Source organism: Chamaea fasciata, unplaced genomic scaffold (assembly GCF_029207755.1).
Source record: "Chamaea fasciata isolate MVZ Bird 193981 ecotype frontalis unplaced genomic scaffold, bChaFas1.0.hap1 SCAF_8, whole genome shotgun sequence".
Taxonomy (NCBI): domain Eukaryota; kingdom Metazoa; phylum Chordata; class Aves; order Passeriformes; family Sylviidae; genus Chamaea; species Chamaea fasciata.
The window spans coordinates 37,639,891-37,661,180 of record NW_027094093.1 but is presented as its reverse complement, the minus strand read 5'-3'; the positions used below and the strand labels follow the sequence as shown (position 1 = coordinate 37,661,180).

Here is a 21,290-nt window from a genome sequence, read left to right as displayed (position 1 = left end):
TAATCGACTTACCCAAAAAATAATATCCTGGTCCCTCCCAGATTTTCTTTTCCCTTCGTAATTGTTACTTATATTGTTCTCATTCACTTTATTTTTAATTATATCATTTTAGTAATCGAATCCCACCTTTTGGAGTGTGATTGCCTCTTTTTTTTAACTCTTAAAAACCCACCGTCTTCCTTAATTAGTCCCCAAAAATCCCTTTTTTAGCTCTTAAATTCCCACCACGTTCTCCTTATTTAGTTCCAAGAGTCCTTTTTTTAAACTCTTAAAATCCACCCTGTTTTCTTTATTTAGTCCCAACAATTCTATTTTAATTCTTAAAAATCCATCCTGTCTTCCTTATTTGGCCCCAGCAATCCTTTTTTTAACTCTTAAAAACTCTCCCTGTTGTCCTTATTTATTCCCAAGTCTTTTAAAAAAACTCTTTAAACCCACCCCGTTTTCCCTATTTAGTCCCAACAATCTTTGTTTTTTTAACTCTTAAAACCCCACCCTGTTTCCTTTATTTAATCCCAACAATTTCTATTTCCTTAACTCTTTAAATCCACCCTATTTTCCTCGTTTAGTGCCAACAACTTTTATTTTCTTTAACTCTTAAAACCCACCTTGTTTCCTTTATTTAGTCCTAAAAATATTTTTTTTAAAAAAAGAACTCTTAAAATCCACCCTGTTTTCCTTATTTAGCCGCAACAATCCTTTTGTTTTAACTCATAAAACCCTCACCCTATTTTCCCTATTTAATCCCACCCTCAGTTTTGTTCCTCCGAGTGAATTTTCCCGATTTTCCTGATTTTCAGCTGGAGATTTTCCCGATTTTTTTTCCTGGAGAACTAAACCTCGCCTGGCTGTGGCAGCGCCGGGTGTGCTCGTCGGGATGCGAGCGGAACCAGAACCGCTTCATTCGCTATTTCCCGATGCTTTCCCAGCTTTTATCACCCGGTTTTGTGAGCAGCGCTGCTGGTTTGGAGCGGGATTTCTTTTCTCCCATCCCGAATTTCTGTCCCGGTTGGGGTTTTTTTTGTTTGTTTGTTTGTTTTTTTCCCATCCCTGATCCGGCCCCGTTCGTTCTCCCGCAGGTTCTGTACCGGGAGGAGCCGGGCACGGGCACCCCAATCCCGGTCACTCCCGAGCTGGAGCGGGTCAAACGCAACCAGGAGCACCTCAGCTCGGTATTGTGGGCACCAGGGGTGTTCCCTTTAACCCCACTCCGCCACCGCCCCTTCACCTTCCTAAAAACCCCCAAATTCCCCTCCTCATCCCACCTAATCCACGCATAAAAACCTCCTCATAGACACATCCTCTCCTCCTCGCTGTTTCCGCACCTCCCACTTCTTCGCTGATGGAATTATTTACCAGTATTGACGTCGTTCTGAATTATTTAACGAATAATTATTTTTTTTTCGTGGTTCTAAATGTTTTTAACCGCTTTGTTCCCCGTTCCGACTTCCTTTGGTACGCGGTTTGGTTTGTTCCTTTTTAATATGTGGAATTCTTCGTGCCTTGCTTTAACCGTGGATGAGGGAGGGTGTGACTCCTCAGGAGCTCCGCAGTGGGGGTTTAAAAGCTCCCGTTCCGCCGGGAATTTCGGATTTCAGGGATTTTCCGAGGTTGCTGATGGGTTTGGATGGGTTTTTTTTGTTGCTGTTGTTGTTGTTGTGCAGGTGTTGTACAAGGAGAGCGTGGGGACAGGGACCCCCACTCCTGTCACCCCCGAGATGGAGAGGGTCAAACGCAACCAGGAGATTTGCAGCTCGGTACTTTGCCAAGAGCAAAACTTCCCTTTTTTAACTCTTTAAAACCCAGAGTTGAAACCTTTTAACTCTTTCGAAGCCCCCCCCCTTTTTAACCGTTTGGAGAAGGATTTGTCCCAAAATAACTCTGCCGGCCCTGCTCCAAAGCGGCTCAGAGCAGGGCTCGCTCCTCACTCGTGGCTTTCTCAGGTTGAAGTGTTAACTCGGTTCAGTTGACCTCGGTTTAAAGAGTGATTTTAATGTCCTGTTCTAATCCTAAACCCGCTCAAACCCCCTTCCTTTTCTCTGCAGTGCTGCCGTTTCTTTTAAAGCAGTTAATCGAGTTTTCCAGTGGGATTTTGTGCTCTTTGGTGCAGTACTCACCCCATTTATCACCAGCAGTCCAAGCCGGGCTGCCAAACTACTCCTCTACTAAAACAGCGCCCAGGACCTGCTTTCAAACCACCTGGGGCACTAAATCCAAGGGGGAAAAAAAAAAAAATGGAATTACTCGGGAGAGCTGTTACTGACTGTGGCTTTCTCTGGCTCCTTTCTCTCGTCCCGCAGGTGTTGTATAAGGAAAACATAGGGAAAGCCACCCCCACCCCCGTCACTCCCGAGATGGAGAGAGTCAAACGCAATCAAGAGATCATTAGCTCGGTACTTGCAGCAGGAAAAGTTCCTAAAAAGCGGAGTGAAGTGTTTAACCCGGCTGGAGCATCAGCAACCCGTGCTTATTAACCCCTGAAATGGCCCTGCCCCCGTGCTCGCACACAAAACTGCACCGGCTTCTCCTTAACGCTGCCCCAGGCAGGGTTTTACTGGAAAAAAAAAAAAAAAAGGAAAATCCCTTTTTGGGGATGGATGTTGTTGTCCTGGTTGAGTTTTTTTAAACCTTTCTTACTCCACCTTGTGCTTTGACGCCGATGATTCCAGCCAGGGCTCGTTCCAGACGAATGGCAAAGCTCCAATTCCTCCTCCCGTGCCCCAGCCCTAACTCAGTGTAAAAAAAAAAAAAGCTTTTTGTTCTGCTTTTTGGGGTTTTGTCGCTGTTTGTTGTTGTTGTTTTCCTTTCCAATGACGTTTGGATACTCCCTTGCATCCCGTAGGTTTTGTACAAGGAAAATGTGGGGAAGGTGACCCCGACCCCCATCACCCCCGAGATGGAGAGAGTCAAACGCAATCAAGAGATCATTAGCTCGGTACCTGCCCAGAAATTTCTGGTTTCCTTTGTGCTTCAACTTAATCAAGTAACAGCCTAACTCCCACTCAGAGCTGGTTTTCATTTTAAAAAACGAGATGTGTTTCTTTTTTTTTTTTTTTTTTCTTCCCTGCACATTAATTGGTCCTTCTAAACCCAAATCACTTCGGTGTTAACGGTGTGAGCCAGAATTTTAGGCTTTTTTTACAACTTGGTTTGTGTATTTTGTGGGTTCTATCCAGACCATCTCAGGAGTTTGGATCCCTTGGTGGGGGATCAGGGAATGTTTGGCTTGGAAGGGACATAGAGCTCATTCCATTCCCTTACCTCCCACCAGCCCAGGTTTTCCAGGGATATTCAGGTTCCTCTCTGTGTTTCACCTTTCCATTGGATTTTCAGGCGGAATTGACTTCAGGGGAAAACACCCATCCCTGACATCACTATTTGGGACAGTGTGGCAACAAAAATTCCACCTTCCTCCCCAAAAGATCAGGAATTGCTTCAAATATAGATTAAAAAAAGCACTTCTTAAACAGCTTTTTAGAGCCAGAGGCACTTCCCGAGCCTCTGGAGCCACCCGGCACCTGGATAGAGCCCCGAACCCCAAATCCCATTTCCCCTCTCCCTGCTCCTCACCCCTCCTGGCAGCACTAAACGTTTGAGGTTTTGAAATGTGGTAACAAAAGCAATAATTTGTGTTCCAGCCGCGGTGCTTTGGGGTTGTTTAAGAGCCCGGGGGGGGCCTGTTCTGTGTCCCGCAGGTGTTGTACAAAGAGAACGTGGGGCAGGCGACCCCCACGCCCGTCACTCCCGAGATGGAGCGAGTCAAACGCAACCAGGAGCAGATCAGCTCGGTATTCCGCCAGGGAAACGCTTCCCAAACCTCCCAGCGCCCTGCTTAACACCACACCATGTCCTCCAGCTCCTCTGAATAACCTCACTCTGCCTGGTTTTATTTAACCCTCTAATTTTTTTTTTTTCTTTACAAAGTCACCTCTTAAGTACTGTGATTTTAAAGGATTTTTTTGGTTTTTTTGTCATTTAACTTGTTAATACGGTTTTTCCTGAATTTTTAAAATTTTTTTTGAATTTTTTTTTTTTTTTTTCCCCTAACGGCTGGTGTTGAGTGTAAAGCCAGTAACATCCCAGTAGTGGAGTTCCGCCCTGGTGACTGAGTTCCTTTGTGGTCTGTAGGTTGCATACAGGGAAGGTTTAGGCAAAGCCACTCCCAGCCCGGTCACTCCGGAGATGGAGAGAGTCAAGCGGAACCAGGAACAAATCAGCTCGGTACTGCAAGCACAGCCAAGCACCTCGTGTCAAAAATAACCATCCTCAGCCAAACTCCACCTAATTCAGCCCGATTTTCCCAGTTTTCCTTCTTTTTGCCTATTTTCCCCTTGATTTTTTTTATTCTGACCTTTTGCCAATAACGTTTCAGCTGCTTTGTTTCCCGAGATCGTTTCCACTCTCGCAGGGCTCACTTTGCTTGAACATTAACCCCGCTCCCAGGAAAAGCTGGAATTCTTCCAGCCCCAGCTGTTGCCCACATTTTTTTGTGCCCTGCAGGTGCTGTACAAGGAGCACATGGCCAAGGGAACTCCGACCCCGCTGACCCCGGAGATGGAGAGAGCCAAACGCAACCAGGAGAACATCAGCTCGGTGGGTGAAACTCGGGGAAAGAACGTTTTATCCCTAAGATCCTCCTTTGGAAGGATATGGAGCCACAGGGAATTCTTTAAAGCTTTCTGGTGCAATCGAGTGTTTCTGTGCTGAGTTGGGTTCGCTTGGGGGTTTTTAAGCAGCTGAATTTTAAATTACTGCCGTAACTCTCCGTGATGTATAAAACTGTGGTTCTTCAGCAGGAGTCACTTATAAAAAAATGCATAAAAATCTGGGACTGCCTCTTCTCCAGGCTCTTCTTTGCCGGCCTGGTGCTCCAGAGGTAAATCCTGTCCTCCTCCTCCTCCCCTGGCAGGTTCTTTACTCCGACAGTTTCCGCAAGCAAGTCCAAGGAAAAGCCGCCTACGTGCTGGACACCCCGGAGATGCGGCGCGTGCGGGAGACCCAGAAACACATCTCCACTGTAAGGACCCTCCCAGAGGTGTCCTTCCCCTGGGAGGGCAGTTAAATATAGAAATAAACCCACCTGGCAGCAGGGACAAGGTGTCCCACCAGGTGTGGTGAGCCAGGTCTTTAATGCTGAAGGGAGTTTGGGGTTGGGATCTGTCAGATTGGGAAAGGCAAAGTTGGGAAGCTCTCCGTGCTGGGAATCACAATCCTTTGGGATTGCAGGTGAAGTACCACGAGGACTTTGAGAAGAGCAAAGGGAGCTTCACGCCTGTGGTGACCGACCCCATCACGGAGCGGGTGAAGAAGAACATGCAGGACTTCAGTGACATCAGCTACAGGGGCATCCAGAGGAGGGTGGTGGAGATGGAGCGCAAACGCGTGGACCAGGACCAGGAGAACCTGACAGGTCAGGAGACCTGGGCACATCTGTTACAGCAGGGGTTTCCTTTCAGCTCAGCCACGTCAATTCCAATTCCTCATCACCTGGCGATGTTCTCATCCAAGTCCCTTTGGAAAATGTTCTCTCCCGACAGCTGTAAACGACCTGTGACCTGCTGTCCCCACCTTGATAGTGTCACGCTGCATTTATGGCTCTTCTGTTGTTAACTTCATCTCTATGGATTAGAGGAACACCTTGTGTAAAAAGAGCCTAACCTGTGCTGCAGAGCTGAGAAACACTGATTTCTAAAATAAGGGTGGTTTATCAAAGAATTCAGACTGGTTTGGGGTGGAGGGACATTAAAGCTCATCCAGTCCCACCCTGCCACGGGCAGGACTCCTTCCACTATCCCCGGTGACTCCAAACCCCCATGTCCAACCTGGCCTTGGCCACTCCCGGGGCTGGGGAGGGCACAACTCCTGTGGTGCTGTCCAGCCGCGCTGCTCAGGCTCCCCTCAGGAAATGCTTTGTTCCCTGCAGGGCTCCGGGTGTGGAGAACCAACCCCGGCTCCGTCTTCGACTACGACCCCGCCGAGGACAACATCCAGTCCCGGAGCCTGCACATGATCTCAGGTGTGTCCCACAGGGGGAAAATGGGATTTAAACTCCTGGGAGGGCGTGGTCTGGGTGCCAAACAGAGCTGAGAGACCCCAAGGGACACAGGGGACAGGGAAAAAATTGGCTGTGGCTGCTCCTCCCGGCGTAACTTATGTTCAAAAGATACATTTGTAATCTTCCTATCATAAAATCATCCAACAGAGGCAGGAGGAGGATCGTTTATGTGATCCACAGCTGCCACCATAGAGCCTGTGCTTCCTTTTGGAATTACTGAACAGGCTGTTCTCAGTGGCCTTTACTTTAACTCCCGTCTGAGAGGAAAAAAGGTAGAAAATCCTGGCGATGGCTCAATGCTGTGCCAGGAAGAAAGATCACAGGATAGTCAGAATAACAATTTTGGAAGCAGCCAGGGGAAAGAGGCTGGAGAAAGGCTCAAACACTGTGAACATTGCAGAGCAGGACTTCAGCATGGAACACTTCAAAAAGCACTGGGAAATCCCTCTAAGGAGCCATAAAACCACACTGGCATCATGGAAAGGCTGAGCTTAGCAGGGCTGGGTTCTATGAGGTGACGACTCTGGGGCTGGTGACTGAGCCCCCAGGGGCCGTGGTGACTCTGAGCCCCGGGGTGGTGACTGTCCCTGCTGTCCCCAGTCCAGGCGCAGCGCCGCAGCCGGGAGCACTCGCGCTCCGCCAGCGCCCTGAGCATCAGCGGCGCGGCCGACGAGAAATCGGAGCCGTCCGACGGCACCGACCAGCGCCTCTCCTACTACAGCAACGGGGGCTTCTTCACTGCCACGGCCACAGGTACAGGACAGCCCTGGGGACACAGGGTGGGACACCAGCTGAGCGTGGCACTGTGCTCTGCAGCTCCCAGAGCCAGGAAAAATCACGGCTCCGAAGCGCCGAGTTGTGCACAGGCAACAGCTGAAAACGTGCATTTCGAACCGATTTTGACCCGTCCCGGTGGCCTATCCCCGATCTTCATCCCAACCAGCTCCATCACCAACCCATAATAACCCCACACACAATGATCGTTATCCCACCAGCTCCATCACCATCCCATAATAATAATAACCCCCCTTCTCTCCCTCCCAGTGGGCTACAAGCAGGTGAAGACCATTGAGCTGCCCCAGCAGCGCTCGTCCTCCGTGGCCACCCAGCAAACCACGGTGTCCTCGGTGCCCTCCCACCCCTCCACGGCCGGGGTGAGTGACCCTGCTGGGCCCCTGCGCTGGGGACACGGCCCCTGGGGGGTCCTGGCCACCTGCAGGGCTCACAGCCCGCCGGGAACACTAATTAATGGCGTTAATCAAAGATTGGGCTGGTGACATCCCGATCCATGGGCATGAAGCTCTGGATGAAACCAGGTGAGGTGTGACAGTGACATAAATGGGACAGAGCCTCCCCCGTGCCTGGAAACTTGGAATTAGCACCTAAAATTTTGGAGTTAGCACCTAAAAGCTTGGAATTAGCACCTAAAAATTTGGAATGTGCGCCTGGGAACTTGGAATGAGCTCTTCTTCCTACTCGACACTTGAAAATTTAGGAGTGGGAAGAAGGGCTCATTCAGAGATTGCCTCTGGAGTAAAGGACGGTGGGAATGGCAACGCCTCCGAAAACTGCTGGGAGGCAACAATTGGGAAGTGACACTTGGAGTGACCATCAGTGACACTGATGGTGGCCCAGAGCACCCTGAGGTCACTGCTCAGGCTCGGTGTCACCAGCACAGCCAGGGGTGGTGGCACTCAGGTGCCCAAGGAGCTCAGGGAGGGACAAGGATCCACAGCCAGACCCTGCTGTGACCCCAATTCCCAGCCCTGGGCTTTGACCATATCCCCTCTGGCCCTGGCAGGACATCCAGGGCCCCGGTGGGGTCTGTCCCTTGGTGTCCCTGCAGGAGACATTCCAGGCCACGCCACACTTGGGCCACGTCCCTTTCTGTCCCCTCTGTGGCTGCTGGGGTTTGACCCTGTCCCTTTGTCATCCTTGGTGTCCCTACAGAGGACATTCAGGGCCATGCCAGGGTTTGGCCATTGTCCCTTGTGTCCCCTGTAAGGCTCTGACCCTGTCCCCTGTGTCCCTGCAGAAGACGTTCCGGGCCATGTACGACTACACGGCGGCGGATGCGGACGAGGTGTCCTTCAAGGACGGGGACACCATTGTCAACGTGCAGGCCATCGACGAGGGCTGGATGTACGGCACCGTGCAGAGAACCGGCAAAACCGGCATGCTGCCGGCTAACTACGTGGAGGCCGTGTGAGCCCCGCCTGCCCCGGGGCTGGGACACCTCACCCGGGGTTTAGGTCACCTCCCCTGGGGCTGGGACACCTCCCCTGGGGCTGGGACACCTCACCCGGGGTTTAGGTCACCTCACCCGGGGTTTAGGTCACCTCCCCTGGGGCTGGGACACCTCACCCGGGGTTTAGGTCACCTCACCCGGGGTTTAGGTCACCTCACCCGGGGTTTAGGTCATCTCACCTCTTGGCCCTCCTGGCCGCCTCAGCCACAACAGAAATAACTGCAGAGCGAACCGCAACCTGGAATATTCCCCATTTATAAAAGGCACCTCGAAGCACGTCCCGCCTTTCTTTCTCCCAATGCCAAACTTGAAACTTTCTCCCGACTTCCAAACGTTGTCTGGAATTTCAAATGTTTCAGCAAACGCCGTAAGACGCTACACAGCATCTCCAAATTCCACTACTAAACACGTTTTGCGTGATTCGTTCTCCCACAGAGAGAGAATTGTTCTGGGCTGTTCGAAAATGTTTGACTCTCTTCACTTTTCCATTTGAAGCTTCGTATTTCAAACCGATTTCTTTGGGGAGGGAAAAGCAACCACCCCTCTCCTGCTTGCTGAGCTCTCCTGAACGTGTTCTCCTTGCAACCGTTCTTGGGGGGCAAAAGCTGTGATTTCTTGTAAATTAGCGATGAATAAAGCTGAGGTTTCTGCAGTACGGATGGATTCTGTGGTGCTGGGAAAGGGAATTCACCCCACGGACTGCACTGAGGAAGGGAAGGACCCAGATCTGGGGTTAGTTCACACTGAACATAATTTTTTGCTTCATTGACTGCAGCCTTCAGTAGCAGCCACTCCACAGGGAAAGAAGGGAATAAAAATCCCTGGATGCTGTGTTGAAATCCCAGTTAACAGCGGGGGCTGAGGCATCACCCCTGAGGAATTCAGAGGTCAGAGGGAATTCCCAGCAGAGCCAGCCTGGAAGGGAACTGTCCTTCCCCAAGGCAGGATCCAGCAGTGCAGGCACTGGGAGCTGGGATTCAAACCCTTTCCCCGTGTCAGGAACATCCTCACCTGCCCAGGGCAGCTGAACTCTCCCAAGGAGGCAGAGCTGGAACCAAAATAACTTCTCAGAGCAGCAAGAAAACCCCACAGAGCTTCCTCTTACAGCTCCCCTTGGCTCTTTGTCCCGTCCCTTTTCTCCGGGGCGAAGAACACTCTGAGCTTTGCAGCCCAGAGAACATCCCAAGGTCCCTCCCAGCCTTGGGAACCCGAATTTGAGGGGACACTGGAGGGAAAAAGCCCAGAAACCACCAAACCACGAGGCCACCACCAAGTTTGGGAACTATTTGCTCTTTTATTTGCCCGTGTAAAAGTTCTAAAACCACCTGCAGCAGTCCCTTTCAATAAACATCCATCTGGGATAGCAACAGTACAATATATACAGATCAGAATTCCAGAGGGAAAAACCTGGGAATTCTGGCCGGTCTCCCAAGAAGCAGCAATGCAGTCCATGCAATTAAAACTCCATAAATTATTACCCAACATCTGCTGTGAGTCTGTACACAATATACAAAGAGCTCTTGTCCAATCCATCCATTTCCCCATGGAAAAAAAAACCACCCAACTTCCCACAAGGAGAACTGCTGCCAGCAAAGGCCTGGGAGGCTTTGCAGAGTCTTTCACCCGTCCAAGCACATTTCCTCAGCACTCCTTAGCTCGAGTCGTACAAAATACATGGAAAAATAGATCCAGTACAAATCCCAGGCTCCTGCTGGAAGGAATTAAGCCCAGCTTAGCTCGCACGCGCTGCCAGAGCTGCAGCAGCTCTCAGCCCACAGCAAGTTTGCAGCAGTAAGAACACTTTGGATTTGAGAAAAAAACCAAAAAAAATAGAAAACAAAAAAATAATTTAATTACTCTGTTGGTTTGGTTTTTTTTTTTTTTGTTTCACAGTCTTTGCTATTGCACAGCTTTGTCGGGTTTTTCTTTCAGTGCCTGAAAGAAAGATGCATAGCAATCCCATAGAAACACCTCTGCCAGGGAGGAAAGAGTCCCAGAAGTTTGGGAGGGGGGGAAAAAACCACAAGAACTATTTTTAAAGGGGAAAAACAGGGAAAAAAAAGAGGGAAAAAAAAGAAAAAAAAAAGAGAGGAAAAATAAAGGGGGGGAAAAAAGGGGAAAAAAGGGGAAAAAAGGGGAAAAAAGGGGAAAAAAAGGGGAAAAAAGGGGAAAAAAGGGGAAAAAAGGGGAAAAAAGGGGAAAAAAGGGGGAAAAAAAGGGGAAAAAAGGGGAAAAAAGGGGAAAAAAGGGGAAAAAAGGGGAAAAAAGGGGAAAAAAGGGGAAAAAAGGGGAAAAAAGGGGAAAAAAGGGGAAAAAAGGGGAAAAAAGGGGAAAAAAGGGGAGAAAAAGGGGAGAAAAAGGGGAGAAAAAGGGAGAAAAAGGGAGAAAAAGGGAGAAAAAGGGAGAAAAAGGGAGAAAAAGGGAGAAAAAGGGAAAAAAGGGAAAAAAGGGAAAAAAGGGAAAAAAGGGAAAAAAGGGAAAAAAGGGAAAAGGGAAAAAAAGGGAAAAAAAGGGAAAAAGGAAAAAGAAAGAAAAAGGAAAAAAGGGAAAAAAAGGGAAAAAAAAGGGAAAAAAAAGGGAAAAAAAGGAAAAAAAAAGGGAAAAAAAAAAGGGAAAAAAAGGGAAAAAAAAGGGAAAAAAAGGGGAAAAAAAGGGAAAAAAAAGGGAAAAAAGGGAAAAAAAGGGAAAAAAAGGGAAAAAAGGGAAAAAAGGGGAGAAAAGGGGAGAAAAAGGGGAGAAAAAGGGGAGAAAAAGGGGAGAAAAAGGGGAGAAAAAGGGAGAAAAAGGGGAGAAAAAGGGAGAAAAAGGGAGAAAAAGGGAGAAAAAGGGAGAAAAAGGGAGAAAAAGGGAGAAAAAGGGAGAAAAAGGGAGAAAAAGGGAAAAAAAAGGAAAAAAAAAGGAAAAAAAGGAAAAAAAGGAAAAAAAGGAAAAAAAGGAAAAAAAGGAAAAAAAGGAAAAAAAGGAAAAAAAGGAAAAAAAGGAAAAAAAAGGGAAAAAAAGGGAAAAAAAGGAAAAAAGGGAAAAAAAGGAAAAAAAAAGGAAAAAAAAGGAAAAAAAAAAAGAAAAAAAAGGAAAAAAAAGGAAAAAAAAAAGAGAGAAAAAAAAAAAGGAGGGAAAAAAGGAGGGGAAAAAAAAGAAAAACCAAGGGAAAGGAACAGAGAAGGAAAAAAAAAAAAGGAAAAAATGGAAAAAAATTGAAAAAAAAAGGAAAAAAAAAAATTGATGGAGGTGTTTAAAAAATCTCCTCCAGGACCAAATGCAGCTGGAAGGAGTCAGTGAGCAGGGAGGAGCAGAAGCGGAGGAAAGTGTTGCACCAGGTCCTGGGTGCTGAGCTGTGGCTGCAGCTACTCGGGGCCCTGGTGCGGAGGGGAGTGCCAGCGCTCCCGCAGGTTCCTCAGGATGCACGAGGCCATCCCTGCCAGCTTCTCCTGCATCTCAAAGAGCTGCCTGCCCGAGTAGCCGTGCAGATCTTCTGAGCTCAGCTGGGCGGCCAGAGCCTGGATCTGCCCCGGGAGATCCCCCTGGGGCTGCTCACTGCTGCTGCTGGTGGTGGCTGCGTCGACCAAATCTGAAAGGAGACAAGTGCAGGGAAATCCTGGCAGAATTCCGGCTGGTTTGGTACAAAATCACATCTCTGCGCAGCCTACGGGGTCGTTATTCCATGGGAATCAAGATTTATTTTTTATTTATTCCGCATTCCCAGCAAAGGGACTCCACCCCAGCCTTCCTCAGGGTGAGTGTTGGATCGGGATTGTAAGAATAAAACTAAGCCCAAAATAAAAACAATTGTCTTCGTTGCCTGCTGTTGCCACCAGGAGAGAATGAAGACAAGGGAGCAGAACCCTCCAAACCCAAAGCAAAAAGCCACCAGCAGGTACCTGCTGCAAGTTTCTCCTCATCTCCACTGAGAGGTTTCTCCTCCACGTCATTCCCAGGCTTCTCAGCCTCTTCCAGCATTGTGCTTTCCTCCAACCCTCGAGATTTCACCTGGGCGTTTTGTGGGGAGAAAAAAAAACCCACAACACTTTTAGATTGAAAAAAAAGCAAAATTAAATTCCACCGTGAGATATTATTTTAACCTCATAATCAATCCAATCATCTTTCCTGTTAACAACACTGGTTTAACCAAGTCATCTGCATCTTGAATTCATGGGACTGAGGCAGGCAGGGGTTAAGATTTAAAGCGCTGTTTTTAATGAAGGAAAAAAGACATCGCTCCTCCTGCAGGTAATCAGATCCATGTTGGCTGGAGGGTGGCAAAACTCAACTTTACCTGTTGCTCATGGTATCCCCTCAGAGCTCTCTTGACATTGGAGACTTTGGGGGAGCGGATGGGCAGGGTTTTGATTTCCAGAGCTGTCAGAGTGCTCAGGTCTCCCACAGTCTTGATGTTCTTGGCTCTGATGAGCTGTCCCAGGCCCCTGGCACTGCAGCAGGGGAGGGAAAATCAGTTATTGGTGTAGGATTTGGGAATATCCTGAGCTGGAAGGGACCCACAGGATCAGCAATCCGACTCCTGGCCCTGCACAAACCCCCCAGCCCTGGGGAGCTTTTAACCAAAAAAGAACCCTGAAGAACCCCAGACCAGTCGAGTCTCTCCCTCACCCAACCAACCCCAATCCTTTTAAAGAATTCTGGCTAAAATTCTGCGTTTGTAGCTTCAGTAAAGACTCGAGTTTCTACAGAAATGTCACCTTCAGAAGCAAGAAGCCACTGACCAGATGTTGGATGTGATCTGAGGCAGAATGACGTCCACAGGGGCTTTGCAGCCAGCCAAGGCAGGATACACAAACTTGGTAAGGCACGGCAGGGACTCCTTGGCCATTTCTGTGATCTGGGATAACACAGGGGAAGGATTAAATCCACTGTCACACACTGAATACAGAGAAAAATAAATAGAAAACATGAACCAAAGCACTTCTTACTAAACACTTCTTTGAGCTCTTAAATTTAAGGGTACGAGATCCTGGGGACAGAAATCCTTTGGTTGGAGTGGTAATGTGCTGGATAGAAAAAGAGGAAAAAAAAAAAATCTCAGGGTGGCAGGAATTCAGTTAATGGTTTAACAGCAGGAATTCAGTTAATAGTGAGATTTTAGCCCCTGAAACCTCAGAGTTCACTGGAGTTTAGAGTAACAGAACGAGTCAGGCTAAAGCTGAGTTTTGTTTCTTACACTTCCGATCCTCAGCCTTACAACTGTGTGTAAGCTACTACAAACATTCACCAAAGCCATGCTATTTATGATAAATACAAAATACTTGGGACACACAGAAGAGGGTAACAGGATTTACCCTGACCTGCATGTTGGAGAGGATTTTAAGACTTCTGGAGGAGGGTGAGGAATGGGATCTGATGACAGGGCTCCTCCTGTCGATGTCGTCTGCCAGGCCCTCCTGAAAAATGGGGTTTGCAAAAGAGACTCGACGGATCTGGGGAGGAGAGAAGGAGGTTTCATTAGAGCGGGAACTCGCCCCAGCACGGCTTGGTGCAGTCAGTCTGAGGAGACAAAACAACACAGTCTGGAATCACTGAAGTTCTTGAACGACACAGGGAACGTTTCAGCCGAGGACAGACTGTGAGGATGCCCAAAGGAATCTCTGGCTACAACCCTGAGGATGTTGCTCCTGGTTTTGGAAGATCCAGGCGGCAGAACACACTCCGGTGCTCTGTTTGAAAATAAACCCCCTCACAATGCAAATCCGTCAGTGCTGGCACTTTCCAAACCCAAACCTCACCTTCTCTGTAAGACCATTCACAATTAACCAGTAATTCAGCAGATTTGGAACGACTCCAGCTCCTCATCCCAGTTGCACACCGAGTTAGCACCCAATTCCCATGGAATACCTTATTGGCAGGTGACAGGGAATCATCCTCCTGGCTCCTCTTGACCCCTCTCTTGAGGATGCTGGTGGAGGGGGAGGCTGAGGGGGACCAGGTGCAGCGGGCCTGGAGGCTGGTGGGGCTTTCAGCCACCTGCACTGAGGGACCCCCTTCCACCTTCAGGGGGGAATCCACACTCACACTGCCCAAGGCCACGTTTTCAGGCACTTTTATTTCAGTTTCCACCAATTCCTCCTTCATCTCTTCATCTGTTGGAACGACACAAGTTTCTCCAGCAGAGTTCTCAGCTTCTCCTTTATCCTCCTGATTTCCTTCTAGCTCCTTAATCTCTTTTTCCTCAGGCTTGCTGTCCACACTCAGTTCCTCAGGCACTTCTTCCACTTGTGCGTTTTCACCGATTTCTTCCTTTTCTGCAGCTGCTGGTTTCTCCTCTCGGTCCCCTGAGTCCAGGCAGCTCTCCCTGGGCTCTTCAGGAACACTCTCAGGCAGAACCTGCTCTGTTTGCTCCTTCTGCTCAGCAGGTTCCTTCACTTCCTCCATGGACTCGGTGGTTTCAGCTGCTGAACCCTCTGGAATCTCTGGATTCTCCTCCTCCAGCACCTCCCTGCTTCCCTGCAGCTTTTCCTCAGCTATTCCCTGGCTTTCCAAGCTGAAGGTGCTGGCTTCCTTGGAAGAGGGCAATGGAGTGCTCGTCCCACACGGGGCCAGGGCCAAGCTCTCCTCCAAATCTGAGTGAGCAGAACCATTCCCAGGGGTCTGCACAGGGCTGGGCTCAGCCTCCTCCAGCTCAGGACCTTTCTCCTTTTTGGATTCAGTAGACTTGGGTTCAGTCGCTTGCTGCTTTGGCTTTTTAAAGCAGCAATCACAGCTCTTGATTTTTTTCACCCTTTTGCTTCTCTTGTTGGGACACTCGGGGCTTTGCGAAGAGGAGAGCTCAGCCCCTGACACATCTGCTGCTGCTGCTGCTGCTGCTGCACAGTCCCCCTCGCTGGTTTGCTTCTCCTCCTGTTTGCTGTCCTCCGCTGCTCTCCCATCCTGCTCAGACACACAGGGGCTGCTCAGGGACTCCACGGATGCATCCCCCTTGCTCTGCTCCATGCTGCTGTCTGCAATCTCAGAGCTGCTGCCGGAGCCCACGGCTTCTCCAGCAGGGGCAGGACTTTCCTGGCTTTCCAGGCCACCTGGTTCACCTGTGCTGACCTCAGCATCACCTTTCCTTGCCTCCACTGGGCTCTTGGTTTCACTTCCCTGGGAAGATCCCTCGAGGCTCCTGCTCCCTGCCTGTCCCTCTTTCAATTTACCTTCAAGAGAATTGCTTCTGCTCCTCACTTTGACGGGTTTTTTCTTCCTTGCGCTCTCCTCCTTGCTCTCAGAGCTGTCAGCCTCAGAGTTTTCTATGCTGGACAGCAAACCTTGGGAAGATCTCCTGGTGTAGTACCGTGGGCGCTCCACCTTGTGCCCTGCTGTGCCCAGGCTGCCCTGACCTTCCCCCTCGGGCCTGGGGGGATCCTCTGCCTTCCTGCCGCCTCTGCCACCCTCCTCTTCCAGGCCCCTGCCAGCAGGAGACTCCTTGGAGCTCCAGTCCTCTGCCGCTCTCTCAGGTTGGCCGCCCTCTTTCGTGCTTTCTGTGGTTTTCCCAGGAATTCCTTTCTGCTTTTGGGCTCCATCCCCTTTCCCCTGGGACAGTTTCTTCTGGGCAGCCTTCTCCTCCTCTTTCCTCCTGTCCCTCTTTGGGGGCCCCTCCTCCTTGTCCTGGCTGCCCGAGGAGCTCTCCACGGTCTCGGAGCGTCTCCTGGAGGATCGGCGGAGCTGCTTCTGCTGAGAGGACACTTGTGACCCCTGGCTCTCATCCCCTGGGGCCGGCTCAGAGCAGCTGCTGCTCTCTGGGGGGGTGTTTTCTTTGGAGTCCATGTCCAGCCCTTGGGCCTTTTCCATCTCTGCGATGGCGTCCTCGGCTCTCTGGATGTCCACGTCCGTGGAGCGCAGAGCCTGCGAGTGGCTCAGCAGCACGTGCTCCATGTCTTCCACTGCAGAGCTCAGCTCAGCGCTGCTTTCCAGGCTCTCACAGCCCAGGGACCCCTCTGCCCTGCTCAGGAATTTGGATTTATTCCCCTGCAGCTCCATCCTGCTCTGCCGGCGCGTCACCCTGCGCGTCACCACGGCGCCCGCCTCGGCCTCGGCCCTCGGAGCGGTTTTGTTTTCCTCCCCAGGTTTCTCAGCTTTAGCGGCAGCCTTGGTGGCACTGCTGTGCTCCTGTGGGGCTGCCTCAGGAGCACCCCCGGGCGGCTCCAGCGCAGAGCTCAGCGGGGCTGGGCTGAAGGGTCTGCCCTCTGCAGCCCCGAATTTCTCCAGGGTGATGAAGGACTGGCGCCGGCTGACGGGCTGGGGCGTGCCCGAGATGATGTCACTGGAGGTCGAGCTGCTGGTGACATTGGAGGTGTCCTCCTTCCCCGCTGAGGCCTCCTGGCAAGCTGCTTCCATAGAACTGGTCTCCAATCCCTCTCCAACGGATGTTTCCTCTGGGATCGTCTCAGCTGTGTCATTTTTGGCCTCCCCGTCGCTGTTGCAGGCTGGGCTCTCCTCGGAGTGACATCCTTCACTCCCCGCCTTCTCCTCCTGCACCAAAAACATCAACAGCAAAAGATTTGTCCTGGGAATCAACTGAAATACTTGTTCTTGTCCTATGAATATAATAAAAATCAACTACAGCTCTGGTGCAGTAAGAAACAACAAACCCGCAAGCTTTTTCTAACCACCCTTCCTCCAAATTATTTATTTATTATCTGTGTTTGGATAGTTATAAAAGACACTTTTTTAAACTACTGAATCCCAAAACAAAGAACTCCAAAAAACGTCTGAAGTTTTGCTGTGTTTTAGCTGCTCTGATTGGCACTACACTTAGCACAGCAGCTGTTCAGCCAATTGCTCTCCAGAAGGAATTTAGGATTTACAATCTTCACCCCAATAAAATATTGTGGCAGCACAGGCACACGAGTGATCAGAGACTGCTCACACAAATCCTCCCATTTTGGAATCAAATACCTCATGACTGCCAGGAATAACTGATAAAAAGCAGAACACAGCCCTGCGATGGTGTTAAATGTTCTCTCACTTGGGGCTGAGAATGGCAAAACAAACCACAAAAGCTCTGATGTTACGGCAGAAACTCTGACTTTATTCACCAGCAGACAGCGGGAGATTACCTGAGGTTGGGCTGCGGTGTCTTCTTTGGCATCTTCTACCACAGGCGGGACTTCCCTGAAAGAGAATTTCAGTCAGAATCTGAAATCAGTGGCGCTGCCAAAGGAGACACCTTTAATGACCACAGCTGGGCACTTGTACTCACAAAGAATCTTCCTGGCACTGGGTGTACTGGGAAAAGGAGCTGGTGTCCTGGGATGCATCCAAGTTGTTGTACATGGCAGGAATATCAGCTCTGGAACAGCACCAGGAATGGGAGTCAGACTCTTCTTTGGAATTTAATATCTCCTTAGTTCAAGGCCATTATTTGCAGCTGCATTAAATCTTTCTTTTTGGGGAATAAAAGCTGTGATTGGGATGCCACTCTGCACAGAATTCACCACAACCCAGAGGAGTTCCTGCCACACAAGTCCTGCCTGACACAGAAATCACTCCAATATTATCCTCTCACATGAAAATGAGGATCATTCTAAAGATTCTTTTGCGATTAAGATGAATCTTGAGAATCTCCAATTTCCTGACATGCTGCTGGCTCAAGAAATCCTTTCCTCAGATTGTTTCACCCAAACCTTTAATTTCCATGATCTATGAAAAATGACGTTTTATTTCACACTGCAAGCGAGCCATGAAGTAAAAATCTAAACTCCAATTTCCCAAAGTCCAAACAGACTAGAGAGGCTTTAATCAAAAGAAGAAATGCAACTGCAAGGAGAATTTGGTTGCTTTAAAACTGCGAAGCAAGGAACTATTTTACTTTCAACTCAATAACTTGTGTGGAAGAACAAGACTCAGTTACCTGTGGTGGTGTGAGCGACAGGAATTGAAGTTAAGTCAAGGAATGACATTACACACATTAAGTTTAAAACAGTAAATGACAGACCTCTTTGACCTAAGCACTTCTTTCTGATGTTCTGTCAATATTCTTGGCTTTGTTTCTGGAGGAATAAACACAAAATCAACAGATTTCTCCTCTTCCAGAGGCTTCTCACTCGCTGTCTTAGGAGATGAAAATTCTAGTTTTAACTGCAGAAAGATAAAAAACCCCAAATCAGGGTTAGGAACAAGAGAGGAACTGAAAATCAGGAACTTCTGAAGGACGTGTCCTATCTGTGTGAGGGATCTGCCAACCCCAAAAGCCACCAAAACCCAAATCTGTCACAACCTCCAGCCAGAGGGAGGACTGAGGGTTTTCTCTGCCACCCTCCCACCCAGCCTGACTCCCTCCCCAAAATTCAGCAGAGAATTCTGACAGGAATATTAAATCAGACTGTGCTGGGCAGCCTAACTTGGAAAGAAAAACGTTTCAGCATCCCCAAATTCCTGATTTTGGCCTGGATTTGATCTCAGGACACCTCTCTGGGAACATTTTACCTTTGCAGGTGTTGCTTGCAGGTTGCTGGGCTTGTCTTTGCCATCATTTTTTGGTTCACTGGTATGTGCCAATATGGAATCTCGTTTCTGTCCCACCTTCACCCCCACTCCACTGATCTTTGCATCCAGCTGGGAATTTTCCATCTGTTCAGGCAAAACCACACTGAATGCACTGTGGGAACAACTCCAAGCTCACCCAAATCACCCTGTGGTTATTTTCTTGAGTAAAACCATCCCATCTGGAATAAAACCATAAAACTCGCCAATTTCCTCTAAATTTCCTAGAGGACAGCTTAAAAAAAATAAATTAATTATTTCAAATAAATTCCTAGAAGCCAAAAAATTTACAATGCAGGAAGTGGCAAGAAGCAGCTGAGTGCTAACCCAGCAGAGTTTATCATTTCAAACATGAAACCACTGCAGGTCAATCAGATGAAAAATCCCGACTGACCTCTCACTCCCTGCTGAACAATTCCCATGAAACGCCAGCCATGGGACTTTTGACCATATTTACCATGAATATTTGGAATATTTACCATGTCGGAGTAGGGGCCACTGCACTCCTCAGACATCTCAATGCTTTCAAAACCAGGCAGCAGCAGAGGGATTTTCTTTTTGGCTTTGTTTAGCACTGACCTGCTCAACAACAATAATAAAAAAAAGGATTTTAGATTTATGGGAGGGGGAAAGGTGCAGGGAAAGAGCAGCAGCTCACAACACAAAGCTTATATATATAAATATTTATATATTTATACACATATATTTCTATCTATATATAAATATAAATATTACCTGTATTTGTATATAAAAAATATTATCCCCCAGCTTGCACAAAGAATCAGAATGGCACACCACAACTTGTGTAGATCTGAATAATAAAAATCTGTTTCTTACTCAGGAAAAGAGCAGCAACTCGCAATACAGAGGCTATGTATTTATATTTTTATATATATTTTTATATAAATTCTTTATGTAATATATATATTTTTATATATATATATATATATACACCAATTCCCAGCTTGCACAAGGAATCAGAATGGTACATCACAACTTGTGAAGACATGAGGAATAAAAATCTATGAAAATATAACAACAATACTCAGGAAAAGAGCAGCACCTCGCAACACAAAACTTTTTTAAAAATACATATATATATATATATATAAAAATATGTATTTTATATATATGAACACACACACCCCCCCCAATCCCCAGCTTGCACAAGGGATCAGAATGGCACAACACAAGTTGTGAAGATGTGAATAATAAAAATCTGTTTCTTACTCAGGAAAAGAGTAGTACCTCACAATACAAAACTCACATATATACATGTATATATATTAGTATTTATATATATTTATATTTGTATTTTATATATATTAGTATTTATATATTTTGTATAGATATTTGCACTTATATATATTTTTGTATATATTTGTATTTATATATTTGTATATATTTGTATTTATATATTTTTGTATATATATTTGTATTTATATATTTGAATATATATTTGTATTTATATATTTGTATATATATATATTTCGTATATATTTGTATTTATATATATCTGTATATATTTGTATTTATATATTTTTGTACATATTTGTATTTATATATATTTGCACAAATATTTGTATTTATATATTTTTGTATATATATTTGTAGTTATATATTTTGTATATATTTCATTTATACTTATTTTGCATATATATTTGTATTTATATGTACCATATGCATATTTGTGTTATATATTTTTATGTATAGATTATATATATGTATATTTATATAAATAATTATGCATAAATTATTTATATATATTAAAATATATCCCATATATTTGTGTGTCAATTATTTGTACGTATTTTTCATATTTATACCTAAAACCCCCAATCCCCAGCCGGCACCAGGCACACCCGAAGGGCGCGGCACAAACCTCGCGAAGGCGCGAATAACAAAATCCGCCTTCTTACTTTAATTGCTGCGGGTAGGTGAGGGAGGAGGCCTTGGCAAAGGTGCAGTTCCAGAGCTGGGCGCTCTGCTGCCTCAGCTGCTTGTTCCTGTGCTGGAAGGCCACGCACAGCACGGGGCTCAGCTGCTGCAGGAGCTCCGAGTCGCAGGAGCCGGGGCAGTGAGCCTGCAGGCACTGCAGCACCTCTGCCAGCAGCTTCTCCAGCTCGGGGGGGGAACAGAACACACAGGGTTGTAAGGGAAAATTGCAATGGAAAACTGCAGTGTTTGAATTAGAAGTTTTTAGTTGGAAGTTTATCGTTACGGCTCGAAATGGCGCATCGCGGCCAAGTTGAAGAGCTGAGCGCTCCTCCCTTCAAGAATGCAGAATTCCCCTCGAGAAATGCAGAATTCCCCCTCAGGAATGCAGAATTGCCCCTCGAGAAATGCAGAATTCCCCTCAAGAAATGCAGAATTGCCCCTCGAGAAATGCAGAATTGCCCCTCGAGAAATGCAGAATTGCCCCTCGAGAAATGCAGAATTTTCCCTCGAGAAATGCAGAATTTCCCCTCGAGAAATGCAGAATTTCCCCTGGAGAAATGCAGAATTTCCCCTGGAGAA

At 47.6% G+C, this 21,290-nt stretch overlaps 2 protein-coding genes across 21 annotated transcripts in view; one reads left to right on the top strand and one right to left on the bottom strand.

Moving 5' to 3' along the window:
• Positions 1-8,958, top strand: part of NEB (nebulin) — a 99,001-nt gene extending 90,043 nt beyond the window's left edge. For 10 of the 20 annotated variants that reach the window (XM_066190449.1, XM_066190452.1, XM_066190451.1 and 7 more), the window contains 13 exons: positions 1,080-1,172; positions 1,665-1,757; positions 2,301-2,393; positions 2,843-2,935; positions 3,696-3,788; positions 4,129-4,221; positions 4,501-4,593; positions 4,910-5,017; positions 5,227-5,410; positions 5,924-6,016; positions 6,656-6,808; positions 7,100-7,209; positions 8,091-8,958. In XM_066190449.1, the coding sequence (XP_066046546.1) occupies positions 1,080-1,172; positions 1,665-1,757; positions 2,301-2,393; positions 2,843-2,935; positions 3,696-3,788; positions 4,129-4,221; positions 4,501-4,593; positions 4,910-5,017; positions 5,227-5,410; positions 5,924-6,016; positions 6,656-6,808; positions 7,100-7,209; positions 8,091-8,264 (1,473 nt within the window). In that variant the 3' untranslated portion in view covers positions 8,265-8,958. The remainder of the gene's footprint in view (positions 1-1,079; positions 1,173-1,664; positions 1,758-2,300; positions 2,394-2,842; positions 2,936-3,695; positions 3,789-4,128; positions 4,222-4,500; positions 4,594-4,909; positions 5,018-5,226; positions 5,411-5,923; positions 6,017-6,655; positions 6,809-7,099; positions 7,210-8,090) is intronic. The other 10 variants (XM_066190456.1, XM_066190446.1, XM_066190455.1 and 7 more) reach the window with 7 other exon arrangements.
• A 2,452-nt stretch (positions 8,959-11,410) lies between these two features.
• RIF1 (replication timing regulatory factor 1) overlaps positions 11,411-21,290 on the bottom strand; it is a 29,342-nt gene continuing 19,462 nt past the window's right edge. Inside the window, exons 23-35 of the mRNA XM_066190545.1 lie at positions 20,693-20,895; positions 19,253-19,352; positions 18,717-18,860; positions 18,226-18,368; positions 17,491-17,580; positions 17,348-17,402; positions 14,148-16,760; positions 13,601-13,732; positions 13,229-13,306; positions 13,022-13,137; positions 12,577-12,730; positions 12,182-12,290; positions 11,411-11,871 (exon numbers count right to left, since the gene is read on the bottom strand). Coding sequence (XP_066046642.1) covers positions 11,648-11,871; positions 12,182-12,290; positions 12,577-12,730; positions 13,022-13,137; positions 13,229-13,306; positions 13,601-13,732; positions 14,148-16,760; positions 17,348-17,402; positions 17,491-17,580; positions 18,226-18,368; positions 18,717-18,860; positions 19,253-19,352; positions 20,693-20,895 — 4,161 coding nt within the window. The 3' untranslated portion in view covers positions 11,411-11,647. The remainder of the gene's footprint in view (positions 11,872-12,181; positions 12,291-12,576; positions 12,731-13,021; positions 13,138-13,228; positions 13,307-13,600; positions 13,733-14,147; positions 16,761-17,347; positions 17,403-17,490; positions 17,581-18,225; positions 18,369-18,716; positions 18,861-19,252; positions 19,353-20,692; positions 20,896-21,290) is intronic.